The 17,763-nt window shown below is 43.2% G+C and overlaps 1 protein-coding gene across 1 annotated transcript; it reads left to right on the forward strand.

Annotated features, from left to right (window-relative positions):
- Positions 1-15,586: 15,586 nt before the first annotated feature.
- Positions 15,587-16,976, forward strand: LOC124468171 (vacuolar ATPase assembly integral membrane protein vma21-like). The gene is made up of 3 exons (XM_047020791.1): positions 15,587-15,774; positions 15,987-16,096; positions 16,239-16,976. Exons 1-3 carry the CDS (start codon positions 15,713-15,715, stop codon positions 16,376-16,378), a joined length of 312 nt encoding a protein of 103 aa, XP_046876747.1. The 5' UTR covers positions 15,587-15,712; the 3' UTR covers positions 16,379-16,976.
- The last annotated feature ends 787 nt before the right edge of the window (positions 16,977-17,763 follow it).

Consider the following 17,763-nt stretch of genomic DNA (forward strand, 5'->3'; position numbering starts at 1 on the left):
GGTATTGGTAGAACTGGTTACTTCATCAATAGCTGTATCAGTTGTCAACAACTTAGACACTAGGTGGACATACTGAGATTTGTATGCTGTCTACATCTGGACAGGTGCTCGAGCACCCTGCACCCCTTCCAAACCCCACCACTCCCACCGATCCCACCCCTACCAATTGTTCTCCCTTCGTTAACAGATGCTTCTCCGTCCCTCTGTCTCCATTTTACTGTCTCTCTTATCCCATCCTCTCTGTCCCCCCTTTTCCTCACATTTCACTTCCTATTTGACACCCCTCCTCTCCCTAGGGGTGGTATGGTCCAGACTACTGAGCAGTAGCAGTTCCTGTATGCCACCCTGGCCCAGTTCAGCACAGAGCTGGAGATGCAACCCACCAGACCGCGGGAAGACCAAGGGAACCCAGAGAGACAGGGGAACATGGAGAGCACAGAGAAGAGAGAGAGCAGAGGCAACGTAGAGACAGATATAACCTGGTCATCAGGTCCAGTGTTGACAGCACAGCTTCAGAAACAAAATGACATGATCACACTACGCCGACATCTGGAGCACTACTCAGTGTGCAGTACAGTGATCAGCCCATTCTACTTACAAAGTCCCAATTCTCATAAGGTTATCTGTTATCAATGTTATTTTCTGAAACATACATGAGGACATCGAGACAAATGTATATGTATCTTTATGGATATGTTAATAAAATTGTAATATGTGACATTATTTAAAACGTTTCTTCACCTTCAGTTTTATACAGAAGTAAAGTGTCTGTGTACTACTATTGTGACACACAATAATTAGCCTCTGTGTGGCTGCAGTCCTGATATGGAGATGTCACAAGCCTAAACACAAACAGCTTAGCAATTACAAGGTAAATATTTATTATTACTAAAATTATGAATAGCTCTTTAATGCATTTCAGAGTGGGAAATGGCTACGGTGGTTGCTGAAGTAACAGATCCTCTCTGTCTCCGAAGTCAGGTCAGGAAGCAAGCGGCTGCCTCTACTGGTGAGTGTCGCAGCTAAAACAGAACGCCTTGGAAAGCGCTGCAGAGATCCTGCAGAAGAATCCTTTAATGGACTTCTTCTTCTGTTTCTCTACGCTGGAAGACTCAGCAGGATCTGGGCCTGGACAGGGAAAACCATCACACAACAGGAGATGATGTCACACATAACCAGCACTGTCCATTTACTTGAAAAGAGTATGTGTGTGTGTGTGTGTGTGTGTGTGTGTGTGTGTGTGTGTGTGTGTGTGTGTGTGTGTGTGTGTGTGTGTGTGTGTGTGTGTGTGTGTGTGTGTGAAATGGTGGGAGAGCCAACTAAAGTGGGAAAGCCTAAATGAACAAAAATGATCTGACAATATATCATGACAATATATCATGATCTCACTTCCACAGTTGAGGGGAGTAACTGAGTTAGTCTTCTTCTGTCCTTTGGCAGCAGCACTCTGTGTGACCTTGGTGACAGCATTGGTCTTCTTTCTCATCTGGGATAGAAGTGAGACCAAAGACAAACATAATTCCTTAAAATGATTAAGTGTTTTACATTATGTTGACAGGAAATAAATGAGCAAAGTCTAGTTCAGGCATGGCACTCTGGCAGCGCGCGTCATCCGCTCATTAACTACACCTGTGTTAGCCTACTCAAGCCCATTGAGCTACGTCCGATTAGGCAACATTCAAAGGCTGCGCAGATACACGCACACTATCACCCCCGGTTGCTGTATGATCTGTGCTGCTGCCAACCTCCTCCCTCCCCTTCTCCCCCTTGTTGTCTGTATGTTCTATCCATCAGGGGGATTATATCTCTATTTGCTCCCTGCCTCATATTCTATGTATGTATGTTGCTCGCTAATGCTGCTCGCTAAGGTAGGGACTGGGTCTCCTAGATACATACACTGCCAAAGTCAAACCTATTTCCATGTCTATGGTTATCAATAAATGCTCAAATCTAATAAGTGAGTGTCATGACTGAACTACATTAACTGTAACTATATATCTAATGTGGTGGGATGGGTGTAGCTATGTGGTAGAGCATTTGGCTGTGGATCAAGATGTCAGAGGTTCAAATCCTCCGTGTGTGTGGCTTTGAATAAAGAAATCTGCGAAATAACTACATCTACTGTTTACTACTCATACATAATGTATTCTACAAATGCATACTCTGAACCCTTTCTTGTCCTGGACTGCATTCAGGTCAGGTCTACCCAGTGCCAGTGTGTGTGGAGTTGTTTTCAGCTTACCAAGGTGAACCATCTTTGGAGGCCGGAGGGTTTGGTCTTTCTTAGATGTTCCAGATTGTCCCCATCTGGACAGGGGTCCAGAGCCATGGAGTTCCTGGAGATGGAGGAGCTGTTGGAGGTTTGGGATTGCGAAGAGGAGGATAAATCAGAGGTGGAGGAAGAGGAGGAGTGACAAAACCGGGAAGTGGAGGAGGATAAATCAGAGGTGGAGGAAGAGGAGGAGTGGCATAACCAGGAGGTGGAGGCGAATGAGGAGCTATCGTCAGAGACCTCAGATTTCCATTGACCTTTTCCAAGCCAGCAGAGTCCTGAGCATTGTCTTTTTCTCCTCACAACCTGTTTCAAAACGGACGGTAACATCCGACACAGCAGGAGCGCGCCAGTCCTCGGCGTGGCGGCAGATCACCGTGGCGATGGTCTCGGCCAGGCAGCAAATGGCTCCCGCTTCTCCGTGGCGAGCAGAGCAGAGCAGGGCCCTGCTACCTTTAGAGCTGAGTGACAGCTTAGCGTAGGCCGCCTCCAATGTGGCCTCACGGGCGTCTGTGCCACTGAAGAACGGGCTCTGGGGCTGGTGATCCAGGATGAGGTTGATCGCGTCTTGGGTCCAAAGAATCCATCCCACTTCCTGAAGGAGAGTAGCCTCTAGCTTTTAGGGGGTGGGGGCACTGGTGGTTGAGGGGGACTCCTCGAGGGCTAGGCGTACCATCAGCCCGTGCAGGAGGTCCCGCAGGGTCTGGTGGTGCAGGGCACTGGGCCCGGAGGTTGTCCAAACCTTCTCCTTGATCAGAACCTCCCCGGGCTGGAGGGAGGTGGTCTCAGAGGGCCTTGGGGGCAACCAGGAAAGCACCTGGACCTGCTTAGAGAAACCTGAAGCTCCATCATCCTTCCCATCTTCCTCGATATTCATTTCCGTGGCAACGTTGATGGCTTTGGTCAGGCAATCTGACATTTCTTCGTGGTTGGTGAAACCTAAACTCAACTCTGGGTTGGGACTTCCTGTTGTCCCTTCCTGTCTTTCATAATAAAACTATTTAGCTATATTTCGCTAACTATTTAGCTAAATATTTAGTTAAATAATCAACTATTTAGATATTTAGCCTAACATTTAACATTTAGATTTAGATTTAACATTTAGATTTAGATTTAACATTTAGATTTAACATTTAGATTTACATTGAACATTTAGATTTAACATTTAACATTTAGATTTAACATTTAACATTTAGATTTAACAGTTTTATAAAATATTATTTTATTATTTTGCATACTGCAGAACAATGCTCTGGATAAGTTATGACATGTATTTAGATGAATTTCCCTCTAAATGTTTAAAAAAGTGACCGTAAAAAATGGTGCTGTATTTATTTGTGCTAAATGTGCGAAACATTTGCAGGATTAACGGACGTGCCACCTTTTACAAACGGCGCCCCATACACTGGACAATGTTTTACGAATTGAAAAGGCGGCTATGTTAGTTTGTTTTACATAAAGCCTCAAAAACCTTTTCGCTCAAATCACTCACAAAAAATTTGCTTGCACGCTATAGGCAAGTTCATGAGCCGTTTCCGCTTTACTTCCTGAACTGCTACCCTATATGCAATCCATTTCCGTTCTGGCGGGCTGGGTTTTTTTTGCTAGCTAGATCCGTTGTGCCGACAAAGCACTGATATCGCAGTGACAAAGAGGATATAACATTTACAACATGAAGAAAAGTGGTTCGGGAACGACGTGTGTAGTTGGTTGCAAACAATCGAGAAAGCACCTGAACGAGTGGTTAGATAGAGTGCTACGACCAGTTTTAAAACCTAGAATCGATCCGGCAACCTTCAGATTACTAGCCCGATTCCCTAACTGCTCAGCCACCTGACTCCCTATTATGCTACATGTTTTGCCAGAATAACTGGCAAGACCATTGAATGTTCATGATGTTCCTGTGTGTTTATTCCTTTAACTGGGTACAACAACGCGATCAGTCAACCGACTATAAATGTTTTTAATGTCGGGCTACGAATTTATTGAACAACTTCTGTCTGATACGTGTGGCATCCTTTAGCTAAATAATTAGGCTACATTTTGAGAGATTGAAGAGCTAGACAACAAATGTTCTAATGAATCACCGACTAAAAGTTATCTACTGACATTTAGTGATGTGTCGTTCGTGAACGATTCGTTCATTTTGAACGAATCCTTATAAGGACTCGGGAGTAACGAGTCCTCTCAACGAGTGATTCGTTCATTTCCCGACTCGGTCTTTCTACGAGTCTTTGGATCATTTTTCACGTGACCTGCATAGGCTCTGTAGCTAGAGGAAACGAACGATTCGTTCCTTTCCCGACTCGGTCTTTCTACGAGTCTTTGGATTATTTTTCACGTGACCTGTATAGGCTGTAGCAAGAGGAAACGAACGATTCGTTCCTTTCCCGACTCGGTCTTTCTACGAGTCTTTGGATCATTTTTCACGTGACCTGCATAGGCTCTGTAGCTAGAGGAAACGAATGATTAGTTCCTTCCCCGACTCGGTCTTTCTACGAGTCTTTGGATCCTTTTTTCACGTGACCTGCATTGTATTTTTTAGTAGAGGAAACAGTTTCCTTATTCCCTTTCGCGTGGCCGCTGTTTTAGTAAGACGTGAATGAATTATATTCGCTCAAGTCATCATACTGACTGGTTTTGTTATTTTCACTCTACATTTACACTTACAGTTTAGTGCAGTGTTTGACGTGATAATTAAATGCTAGTGTGATAATACATGACCAAATCATACAAACTCATGATACATTATTTTAATGCAGGAATTTATTTTGAAATAGTATTTGCTGGTGCACATGTCATGCACTAACCTACAGTGGACGTATAGGGGCTATACGTCCTTTGCAGTGGACGTATAGCCCCCCCCCCCCCCCCCCCCCCCCCCTCCTGAAATGAACGAGGGATAGGAGGACGACCTGAAAAGGTGGACTCACATAACGTAGGCTACACTAGCATATTTAGCTACTTTATTAACTGTGTTGTAAAGAATTTATAATACATTACAGTATAATTCTAGTGCTATAATCATTAGCTGTATCATGGGCATGGCACTAACTATAATTCCAGTGGGAAACAGGATGTATTTTGTGTTGTTATCTCTCCATTTCAGAAGCAACCTTGAAACCGGGCTGAGAGAGCACCCGAGCAGGTGGGATGCGTAGGGAAGAACAAACTCCCTGATACACGAGAGGACAAGCACAACCCTTTTTGATATTACTGTTTCAATTGCACTGTATAATATATGCTGGGGCAGGGACAGATAGCCAGTTGGACTTCGTGAACCAGCCCAAACTCTTTTTGCGGGTAGGGAAACGTAGACAACCCCAGAGCTCTGTACTTGTTGATTTCCAACTGCTGCATTAAAGCTGATATTATCGGACCTTTGCGACTCCAGACCACTCTTTCTAGAACACATATTTGTGTCATTGATTACCATCATTACATATTGGATTAGACACAAAGATTTTCAGTCCTTCAGTTGCTACTGACGGCGAAGCGATGAATAACCTAAAAAGCTCTGAGTCTTATCAGTAGCCTACTACTAGCTACCTCCACAGCAATAAAGTTGGCCGCGTTTTAATAAAGTTAGTCGCGTTTTAATAAAGGAGGTGGGACACAACCTTGTTGTGCAGACAGATAGTCCAGGCAAAGTAGCGTTTTACGACAGACTAATTGTAAAATAATTTTCTTCAGCATAGATCATTTCTATGAGGTGTCCAGAACAACATACTAAAAGTCCTAAGAAATCCTAGTTGTGGAAATAGACTATGTTTAATACTCATCAATCCGAGATGTGTGCCAATAAGGCCACACCCAAATGGGGTTATTTTATTCCTTTACTCCTATCAAAATGAAACTTTACACAATAAAAATACCCATGAAAAGTAAAATTTTTGTATTACAAGTTTCTTTGAAAATGAATTGTAATATGCAAATGAGCTATACACTAATCGAATATGCCCAAAATACACCCAAATAGGCATCATATTTTCCTTTATTCCTACCACAATACAACTTCACATCGTAATAGTATACATTAAAAGTAACTTTTTGTTAGCCGATGAGCTGAATGAGCCATAGACTTATATTGAATGAGCACAGGGAGAAATGGCTTGAGTTGCCTGCCTTGTTGTAGCAAGTTTAGCAAATCGTTGTCACACATACATGAAATGTTGTTAATATAGTTTATTCCCGTTATTTTAAAACGGATTTGATTTTTCGTAAAAACGTAGGCCCTACATGATGGCAAATATATTATGTTAAGCGCGAACATACAGTGCCCTCCAAAAGTATTGGAACAGTGAGGCCAATTCCTTTATTTTTGCTGTAGACTGAAAACATTTGGGCTTGACATCAAACGATGAATGTGAAACCAGAGATCAACGTTTCAGCTTTTATTTCCAGGTATTTACATCAGGATCTGATGCACAAATTAGAAAATATCACCTTTTTGTTCGAACCCACCCATTTGTCACGTGAGCAAAAGTATTGGAACATGTGACTGACAGGTGTGTTTTGTTGCCCAGGTGTGTCCTATTACATACATTATTCAATCAATAAATACCACTGAATGTCTACACTCAGGTTCAGATTGGGTAAGATAGGTTTTGTCTATGCAGACTGTATTCAGAGGTGAAAACAACATGAAAACCGGAGCGCTGTCTTTGGGTGAAAAACAAGCAATTGTGAGTCTTAGAGAAGATGGAAAATCAATCAGAGCCATTGCAGAAACATTGGCCATAGCCAGTACAACCATTTGGAATGTCCTGAAGAAGAAGAAAACTACTGGTGTACTAAGTAACAGACGTCGAACAGGTAGACCAAGGAAAACATCAGCAGTTGATGACAGAAACATTGTGAGAGCTGTAAAGAAAGACCCTAAAACAACTGTTAGTGAGATCAGCAACAACCTCCAGATGGCAGGAGTGAAGGTATCACTATCTACTGTTCGCAGAAGACTTCATGAACAAAAGTACAAGGGCTACACCAGAAGATGCAAACCACTCATTAGCAAGAAGAATAGGAAGGCCAGGCTGGAATTTGCCAAAAAGTACAGAGATGAACCTCAAAAATTCTGGGACAAAGTTTTATGGACTGATGAGACAAAGATTAACTTTTACCAAAGTGATGGAAAGGCTAAAGTTTGGAGAAAGAAAGGAACTGCTCATGATCCCAAACACACAAGCTCATCTGTGAAACACGGTGGAGGTAATGTCATGGCTTGGGCTTGCATGGCTTCTTCTAGGACGGGCTCATTAATCTTCATTGAGGATGTAACACATGATGGCAGCAGCAAAATGAACTCGGAAGTCTACAGAAACATTTTGTCTGCCAATTTAAGGAAAGATGCAACCAAACTGATTGGCAGAGCCTTCATCATGCAGCAAGATAACGACCCAAAACACACTGCCAAAACAACAAAGGAGTTCATCAGGGGCAAGAAATGGAAGGTATTAGACTGGCCAAGTCAATCTCCAGACTTAAACCCTATAGAGCATGCATTTTACCTGCTTAAGAGGAGACTGAAGGGAGGAACCCCACAAAACAAACAACAACTGAAAGAGGCTGCAGTGAAAGCCTGGGAAAGCATCAAAAAGGAAGAATGCAAAAGTTTGGTGACGTCAATGGGTCACAGACTTGCTGCAGTTATTGAAAGCAAAGGATTTGCAACTAAATATTAAGTCTTATTCACTTAAATATGTTTTAAGTATATCTGTTCCAATACTTTTGCTCACATGACAAATGGGTGGATTCAAACAAAATGTGATATTTTCTTAGTTGTGCATCAGATCCTGATGTAAATACCTGGAAATAAAAGCTGAAACGTTGATCTCTGGTCTCACGTTCATTATTTGATGTCAAGCCCAAATGTTTTCAGTCTACAGCAAAAATAAAGGAATTCGCCTCACTGTTCCAATACTTTTGGAGGGCACTGTAGATTGTTGACATGTCTATCTGGAGCAAAGACGAAGATTAATACTTTAACTGTTAACCACAATAGGACATTATATATATTTAAATAATATTAGTCTTGCCTTCAGAAGCTTTTGTTAAACACACCCATTATTCTTTTTTTGATCGTGCCAGACTGCTTTTGTGGGACAATGAAGGTCCTCAGTGAATATGTTTCACCCCCACTTACATCTGATGGTAACGTCTTGTAGCCTATATGGTTCTATGAATATGCCCCTTTCAAAGGCAAATGTTCAAACAAGTATATTTTAGACACACTTCTCGAGCTTTTATTTATTACATTATTAACACGTCTTGTTAGATCACGTTATATCCATTAATAGACGTTTTGTTTTCTAGGTTGAACATATAAAACACAGGTCGCATTTCGACACTGATGTGAAATTGAAGGCAGTGTGAATTTCATGGCATTTCGTTTGAATATAAAGTTGACAGTAAGCTATGGTAAGTCTGCATTATGGAAGATTTCGGTTAGCAAAATAACTAAGCTTTCTTTGCCTGGCGAGAACAACGACGGAGCTGTTCATGTCAACAGTTTATTTCATCCGATACAATGCATTGGAAATCATACTCAAATCAAGAAGAAAAAAGCAACATATATGTGATGAGTTCCATCTAGAATAGCCCTATAGCCTATTTCTAAAACAAGTAGAAGGAATACTATACAGTGACAGAATACATTTCCGTTAAGTTTGCATCATGTCTCTGATTCTTATCGGGTTTCTGCCCATAGATTCTGCCTAGCTCACACGCTCGTAACCATATACTGTAAATCTATGCTCGCGACTGGTTGTCGCAAAGTATGACGTGTACAGCTAGTTGCAAGCGTGCACGAGGCAAGCCCCCACCCCTCGCCCCTCGGCTTGAAGCAACGGCCCCGGTGGATGTTGGTGGTATTGCATGTACGGTTAGGTTTCCGACTCTTCCGGTCGTTTTTATTCTATTAACTCCATTCAACATTTACAAAACTATCTCCCCCAATAATTTTTGTTTGATTCTCGAACCTGGCTCATACTACTAGCTTTTTCATATAATATTTTTTCCCAATTTTTGCTAAGTTTGAAACCAATCTGAAATGGGTAAACCAGCAACCCATTTATTTGCTTAGTCAATGAAAGTTGCCTGCAAATGTGCTGGCGGATACTGACAGGGCACGAGCACAAAAGTTCACGCTGGCTGATAGCCGATTTACATGAGCTCTCGGAGCTAGGAAAAAAAGAGCCACTGTTTAAAGCTAGACAGGAAGACACGGAAGTGGAAAGATGGCTGCGTCTAGTCTCGCGCTCTCGCTTGCCTCACTGCGCCACTGAGCACTTTTCATAGAAATGAATGGGGACGCCATCTTGGAAGACAAGAGTAGCTTACTCTAGTTATATTAACTCTATGGCACGAGGTCTCGGAGCTAGGGAAAAAAAGAGCCACTGTTTAAAGCTAGACCGGAAGACACGGAAGTGGAAATATGGCCGCGCCCGTTCTCGCGCTCTCGCTTGCCTCACTGCGCCACTGAGCACTTTTCATAGAAATGAATGGGGACGCCATCTTGGAAGACAAAAGTAGCTTACTCTAGTTATATTAACTCTATGGTTCGACATGACCCGACTTCATGCGGCGCCGCAGCCGATCGACATCAAAAGAGATTGACAAGCTCCTCTCTGGTCTGGACACCATGCTTGGTGGAGTGCTGCTCGGGATTCGCGGGGGGCCGGTGTGTGTGTGGGCCTCATTGAACCTCTCCTCCTGTGGTGTTGCTGGGTTGATCATCGGTGTCACGAGGTAACTCCGGAGAGGGTAGCCACTGTCCCCGAGGAAGATGCTCCTGCCGAACTCTCCTCTGCCAGCCTCAGCCACAGCTGATTTGGCCCACACGAAGCTGTCGTGTGTGCCTCCTGGCCACCTGGCAACGATGTCCGTGATGAGGCCATCGTGGTCCACTGCCACCTGGGTGTTGATGGCAGCGTAATGTTTCCTCCCAATCCAGCACGGATCCACCAGGGAGGGATTGTGGATTAGGATCAGTGTGCCATCCACGACACCGATTACCCGGGGGATCCCAGCCATGGCATGAAATCCACTGTGGACCTGGCGGACCTTGTCCCGTGTGGTGGGCATTTGGATGTGTCGGGGCATGGCGCAGGAGGATCGGTGTCACGGCTGCCACACCCTGTGAAACCGATGCCTTGCTGAGGATGGTGCCATCCCCCACCACATCCAGGAAGATCCCCACTGCGTAAAAATTCAGCAAGGCCAGGAGCTGCACCTCCGGGATGAGGGCAAAATTGCAGCGGGTTGCCCTCCGGATGTGTGGTGACACTAGCGTGACGAGGCGTTGGATCTCCATACGGGGAAGCCGGTACTTGGACTGGACAGCCCGGTCCGACAGCACATTCAGAGGGGCTGACGCACATAGGCATTTATATAAACTATCTGGCTTCGCGCACGGCGATGCTGTTGATTAGCAGCGAGAATATGCTGTATTGCAGCCATGGTGTCTCACTCGCGTGGACTTCAGCACCGCCTTTACATATAGACTGAGGTGGAGCCTCGATCTCTTGATGAGGTTCCAGTCGAGTTCAATTACACCTGTCAGTTTCCCTGATATCTGTGAAATACCACAGGGTTGTTGATGTTTTTATATCTAATGTAAACTCATGCAGATGCCGAATATTTGTGAAAACGTAATGAGTGATAGTAATGATTCATTTTATTTATGTAGCTACAGGAACACATGGGCAATTATTTATTTTTATATCATAATTTTTCTTCTTATGCTATTATTTTTCTTGCGTCAGTGTTCTGCAGCTGTGGGTGCACATTTATCATCACACATGGTTTTAGTATTCCTTTGTGTCAGATATAACTTTCCATGACGCGGCTGCAGTGAGCGTTTGGTCGCTAAGAAGGCTCTTAAGAGTGGGTCAGGCTGATCTAACTTTTCCTTCTTAGTGAAAGATCTTCTTAAGCTAAGAACGACTCTGGGAAACACGTCCTTCTTTCACAGCGCTCTTAAGAGCGCTCCTAAGAAGGTCTTAGCGCTTAAGAGCTTCTTAACGTATCTGGGAAACGCGGCCAAGGTTAGCTAGCCAAAACTCTAAAATCTCTGGCTATCTGTTGCATGTGTGCAGTCATTTTTTTACTACGGTCCTCTTCAGAGGATTCAGAACGCAGCTGCCCGTCTAGTCTACAATCTACCCAGACGCTCCCATGTCCCACGCACCCGCCACCTACGGTCACCTAGGTCTTCTTCAGAACGCAGCTGCCCGCCTAGTCTACAATCTACCCAGACGCTCCCATGTCCCACGCACCCGCCACCTACGGTCACCTACGGTCTTCTTCAGACAACTGCCTGGTGGTCCCACCGCTCAAGACCGCCCGGTCCCAACACAAGCTCTTCTCCTGTCTGGCCACCCAGAGGTGGAATCAACTCCCCACCTCAGAGACACTGACTGTCTCCCCATCTTCAAGAAAACGGTAGCGTACTTAGGAATGGTTTCCTGGTCCCAATGTTAGTTTCCTCAAGGATCACAATGACTCTTGCTTAGAGACTTGTTGGTTAGTGGTAACTGATTTAAATTGTTGTACTCGCTGTGAAATATTTTTTCCTGTTGCTTGCTTTTCTACAGGTAGGCTACACTTGCACTTATAGTGATTCATATTGTTTAATTGTAACTTGTTTAATTACATGCTCTTATGGTTCTTCCCTTTGGCACTTATTTTGGTTGTTCACAATATGTGCTTCATGTTTTGGCTACCCACAATGTTTTTGGGACTATCATGTTGTTATTATCGGTGACCTATGCACTTTGTAAATCTCTCCCTTGGAAGTCGCTTTGGATAAAATCGTCTGCTAAATGAATAAATGTAAATGTTAAAATGTATGTGTAAGGTAGTCATAGCAACCCCAGGCATGGAAAGTCCATCTTCGCACAGATACCGATCAACCAATGAGCAGCTGCACCACCAAACAAACTAAGACCAATGGTACTAGGCTACATAACCTACATAATGACATGGGGCATATAGGAGCAGACAAGGTGATACATTTAGCGAGAGAGCGGTTCTATCGCCCTTTATGCAGCGTGAGATAGAGGATTATGTGATCAGGAAATGTTCATGTATCAAACAGAAACACCCTTGCATTCCAGAGAAAGCTCCCATGGGTTCTATTACCACAAATGCACCTTTTGAACTACTCTCTGTAGATTATCTCCATCTTGAACCAAGTAAAGGGGGTTTTGAATATATTCTTGTTTTGGTTGATCATTTCACACGTTTCGCACAGGCATACCCAACAAAGAATAAATCGGGTAGCAGCTGAGAAAATCTTTCAAGATTTCATTCCTCGTTACGGATTTCCGGAGAAACTACATCACGACCAGGGACGTGAGTTTGAAAACCATCTTTTCCAGAGACTTCAATAACTGGCTGGAATTTCCTACTCTAATTTCCTACTCCCTACCAATACAGAGGGGAACCCAGTGGAGTGACTGAACCGAACGCTGCTATGCTTCGGACACTGCAGGAAGAAAAAAGTCGGAGTGGAAAGAACACCTTCCAGATATAGGCTGGTCCACGCATACAACTGCACAAGACATGAAGCAACGGGATACTCAGCATTTTTCTTGCTGTATGGAAGAGCCCCGCGCTTGCCAGTAGACCTTCTATTTTATCTTAAACCAGAAAGTGAGAAACAAACTCAAGAGACATTCGCACAAAAGTGGGCCGCAAGGATGCAGGAAGCATACAAAATTGCAGCCGAGAATAGTCAAAAGTCATCAGCAAAAGGGAAGAAGTGCTATGACAAAAGTATTACAGGTGCTACTATTAAGCCAGGTGACAGAGTGCTTGAGTGCTTGTAGGAACCTCAGAGAGAGGCGGCCCCAGCAAACTGCGATCATATTGGGAGCAAAAGGTGCACCGAGTCGTAGACAGAGTGGGCGATGGACCTGTGTACAAGATCCAAGCTGAAACGGGAGACAGAACCCTCTGTGTCCTACACCGGAATCTTCTTTTACATGTGAATGACTTACATCTCGAAGTAGATCATCCCATCAATCCTGTGAAAACAAATACAAAGGAAAAGCAAAAGACTGACCACGAAAAAAATGAAACCGACCCTGAAAATTCAGACGAGGAGGAATTCTTATACGTACGTCGATACTTACCTCGGTTCTGTGTCACCAACATCAAAAATGAAAATACCCATCCCAAAAAAAGTATAAAGTTAAGAGTTTTGGCACGGGAGTTCCAACCCCAAAGGCAAGAACAGGACGAACCAGAGCTAACAGCGGACCTGAGGAGGAAGAGACAGTGCTGAAGCCTAAAGCCCAACCCTAAGTAGCCTACATGACTGTGGGCCCAAAATGGCAGAGAGAACAGAAGGTGAACCTGAGGCGGCACAGGAAAATGAAATTCTGGAAGAGTACTTAGAGAACTGTTAATTTATAATAGCTTTGGGGATCCATCTTATCAGCCATGGAAGTATGGTGCTAATTCTGCGATTCAAACGCCAACCTGTTTACAGACATCCCAAGTCTTCCGGAAGTTCCGCGTGCAATGGCCATTTATGTTCGAAACAAGTGCATATCGCGCGTCCAGATTGCGTCCCGGGGGGGGGGGGTGTTACGAGCTGGTTGAGGGGGTACATCATGCGTGCGGATTGCGTCCCAGGGGGGGGGCACCTCCCGGAAACGAGTCTCTGCAAGTTGGGATGTCTGCGTTTAATGCCTAGTAATGTACTGGGCTGCGTTTCCCGAAAGCGTCGTAAGCCTAAGTTGATCGTAGAATTCATCGTAGGACGAAGCCTAGTTTTACGGGCCGTTCCCAAAGACATCGTAGCTAAAGTGTGTCTTGAAAATTCGTAACTCTTGAAAGCGCATAGATTAGCTCACACTATACGCACATGTTTGGGAAACGCACGTAAGAAATATCGATGGTTTAGTTTTTTGCTCGATAGTTGCTACGATCCATCGTTATCTGGAAACGCAGCCCAGGCATGTCAAATTTACCCAGGACTCAGTTAATATTCCAGACCAGTAGTATGGACTTATTAGACACTGACAATTTGACGGCAGACTTGACTAGTAAGCGTAGATGTCAGGAGACTCATAAAAGTAGGGGAGAGTGTAGCGGGTTGAATATTTAGCGTTTAATAAGTGAAATCTTGGCACCCCTTTATTTATGGAGCTAGAAAGCTGACAAAAGTATCAGAATTTGAATATGAAAGATCTGAAATATTTGTGTGTCGGATTTCATAAAACTGTAATGTTTTGCTGTTGAATAGCCTGGGCCTATATCATATCTGAATTAGTTGTATGCTGAATTTAAAAAATCTGAATTATTTTGATACAGAAATACACATTTTTGAAATTCAGATTGCGTGAACTCAGATTTTGTCTGAACTAGGCCAAAGGTGAAACAGCTTGCTGTCACAGGGAAAAGTAGACGATTTCAGAACGACTGAACTTTACCTCAGAACAAATTATTTTGGGGGGGCCAGCTCTGGCCAGTCTTTTATTTGGGGTGGCATTGATTGTCAAAAACTAAAATGTTAAAACTCACACACTGCGTCCAGAGCAGCAGTTTTCTAACGGTATCCAGTGGTTAGCTGCTAGTCTCCATTGAAGCGCTGTCAGAATGCAGGTACATTGATTTGCGTCTTGCGCTGTTGATGGGGGCGTGGCCCAACATGTTGCGAATATGAGGCTTGTAGCGTAAGTGACAAATGACAATATAAGACGACTTTATAAAACTACTAATGCAATTATTTCAGCCTTATACCGTTTCTGTTCAGGAGGGTTTCAAAAAAAAAAAAAAAGGCAGGGGGGCCATTCTCTGACCAATGGTGGCCGTGGCCCCCCCTGGCCACCATGTAGCTACACCCCTGTAAGAGTTGCTCTACATTAGACATTCTGCGGGCACGTTTCCAGGCAACTTTTCTTGACGTAATCAAATAACTGGGGTGTTAGTTTACCCATTACGGATTGGTTTCAAACTTGGCTAAAATCTGGAAAACAAATTATATGAAAAAGTTGGTAGTATGAGCCAGGTTCAAGAATAGAACAAAAAATATTGGGGGAGATAGTTTTAGATATGTTGACATGTTGACTGGAGTTTTTAAAATAAAAACGACCAGACGTGTGGGGTAGCAAATCGGAAATACAATACCACCTACATCCACCAGGGCCGTTGCCTCAAGCCCCCACCAGAGAATATCTCTGCCATAGAGATAATAAAAAACTGACTCTTTATTATGTCTATGGTCTCTGCCCCCACTTGGTTTTCTAAGCTCTTTGCTCCAAGCCACTAGATGTCACTGCTGTTACCTAATCAAAGAGAGGAAGAGTCATGTGATCAACCCATGATCAAATGCGGAAGTTGCATTTTGAGTTCTATGAGGAACAGTCTCATTAAATTTATTATAGCACACCATAGTAAAGAGAGAACCAGCTAGAGTTATTGATCTTTGCCATGGACGGTTTGGCCAAAACATCGCATAGCAGCACCTCTGGTGCAGCGCCGGATTTCAGAGGGTAAGAAACCCATGAGATTATCTGTTGACAAAAGCGGGTGTTCCAGCGTGCATTTGTATCTTTCCTTTTAGCAAATAGAATTAACATTGAGTTGTTTGTCTGATTTGCTTATATTTGGTTTGTGCAATCATAGTCGATTCTTTAGAACATTATAATTACTGATTTAAGTAAGTTTTTAAATGCCTTCTCATGTCTTTCCCTTTCACCCCCAGTAATGAGAGTTCCCTGGTTTCTGCCCTCAAAACTCTCCTCTTCTTCACCGTCCTGATGGTCACTGTGCCCATTGGCTTATACTTCGCATCAAAGGCTTATATATTTGAAGGTAGTGACCCTTCCAGACTAGCATCCTTTTGAAAATACCTTTGTGCAGTGTGCATATTGCCTGCAATCTAGGGTCAAGTGTTTCTTGTCTAATTTTCAACAATAATAAGTAATTGATTTAGTGTCTGTTCAATACCTCCTAGGTACAATGAAGATGTCCAATTCAGACAGCTACTTCTATGCTGCCATTGTTGCCGTGCTTGCCGTGCACATAGTCCTGGCTCTGTTTGTGTATGTAGCCTGGAATGAAGGACCACCCAAAAGCAAAGGCAAACATGACTAACCTGGAGTCTGCTACACCCCGACCACCAGACCATAAGTGAGAGCAGGGGGCAGTCACACCCACACCCCCCCCGTCCTCATCACGACTCCCCAGCCCAAACCTAGGACCATCGGTCCTGGGGGGTCCTTCTCTCTGGGAGTCCAGCCTCAGTTGTTTCTCCGGTGTTGACAGGAAGTCCATGCTTCTTGTAGAAAAACAGTTTACCTGTTTTCTATTTAACGGTGACACCTTTCTGTCTCTGTGCTGCTCTCTAGTAAAGGCTGTGTCCTCATGTACACCCTGTAATTGAAAGGTGTAGATTGATACAATGTTTAGCTACAGTGGTAGCTAAATGGGAAACCCCTTTTGTTAGTTTTTTTTGTTTACAACACGCTAATACAGTTGTGATCTGATTATTTTGTCTCTGTAAATGTTATTTATGTGACTTGGTATTCCGTCATGACCCGTAAATCGAGTATTAGAACTGTAGCATTATTAAGATACTCCTGCTGTTTTTTTCTCATTGTGATTCCCTGTGGATATTTGGTTTTCTAGAAAAAAACTAAAATGTCTTACTTTACCAAATAATAAAGGGAAAAATATTTGTATTTCAAATGTTGCTTGCTTTTCCTCTCTTTCATTCAAATATGACTGAATGTATTCCAGTGAACAGAACTAAATAGCATTTAGCATAGGTTGGCCGGAACATGAAACGGAGTAAATCATTAGTGATCTTTTTAATGTTATATCTGTCACACAACCTCGCCCCAGAAAACATCAAACACTGGAGAGGCTGGGAACAGGATAGGATCATCTTTACACCGCATTCCAAATTATTATGCAAATTAGATATTTATCTGATTTTCCTTAATAGTCGATTTAAATGTCAGTCAGTATAATTTCCAAGTCATCAACCGTTAGAGTATATTTTGAATTTTACTGAACAAACCTCCCTATGATAATAGTATTTTTTTCCCAAATAATTCAAAATGCAGTGTTCCAAATTATGCACAACAGAGTTTCAAAACATTTCATAGGTTGTAAAGAACTGAAAATGGTCATTTGTTGAATTTGCAGCATTAGGAGGTCATATTTACTGAAATCAAAAGCTATTTCAATCAAAAACATCTTAACAGAGCAAGTTATGTTAACATAGGCCCCCTTCTTTGATATTACCTTCACAGTTCTTGAATCCATTGAACTTGTGAGTTTTTGGAGAGTTTCTGCTTGAATTTCTTCGCACAATGTTAGAATAGCTCCCCAGAGCTGCGGTTTTGATGCAAACTGCCTCCCACCCTCAGATCTTTTGCTTGTGGATGCTCCAAAAGGTTCTCAATAGGGTTGAGGTCAGGGGAGGATGGTGGCCACACCATGAGTTTCTCTCCTTTTATACCCATAGCAGCCAA

This window comes from Hypomesus transpacificus, chromosome 1, assembly GCF_021917145.1.
Source record: "Hypomesus transpacificus isolate Combined female chromosome 1, fHypTra1, whole genome shotgun sequence".
Lineage (NCBI taxonomy): Eukaryota > Metazoa > Chordata > Actinopteri > Osmeriformes > Osmeridae > Hypomesus > Hypomesus transpacificus.

Coding starts and splice junctions, on each gene's coding strand:
- LOC124468171 (XM_047020791.1), top strand. CDS start 15,713: ATGGACGGTTTGGCCAAAACATCGCATAGCAGCACCTCTGGTGCAGCG. Junction 15,775..15,986: donor GCAGCGCCGGATTTCAGAGG/GTAAGAAACCCA, acceptor TTTCACCCCCAG/TAATGAGAGTTCCCTGGTTT. Junction 16,097..16,238: donor AAAGGCTTATATATTTGAAG/GTAGTGACCCTT, acceptor AATACCTCCTAG/GTACAATGAAGATGTCCAAT.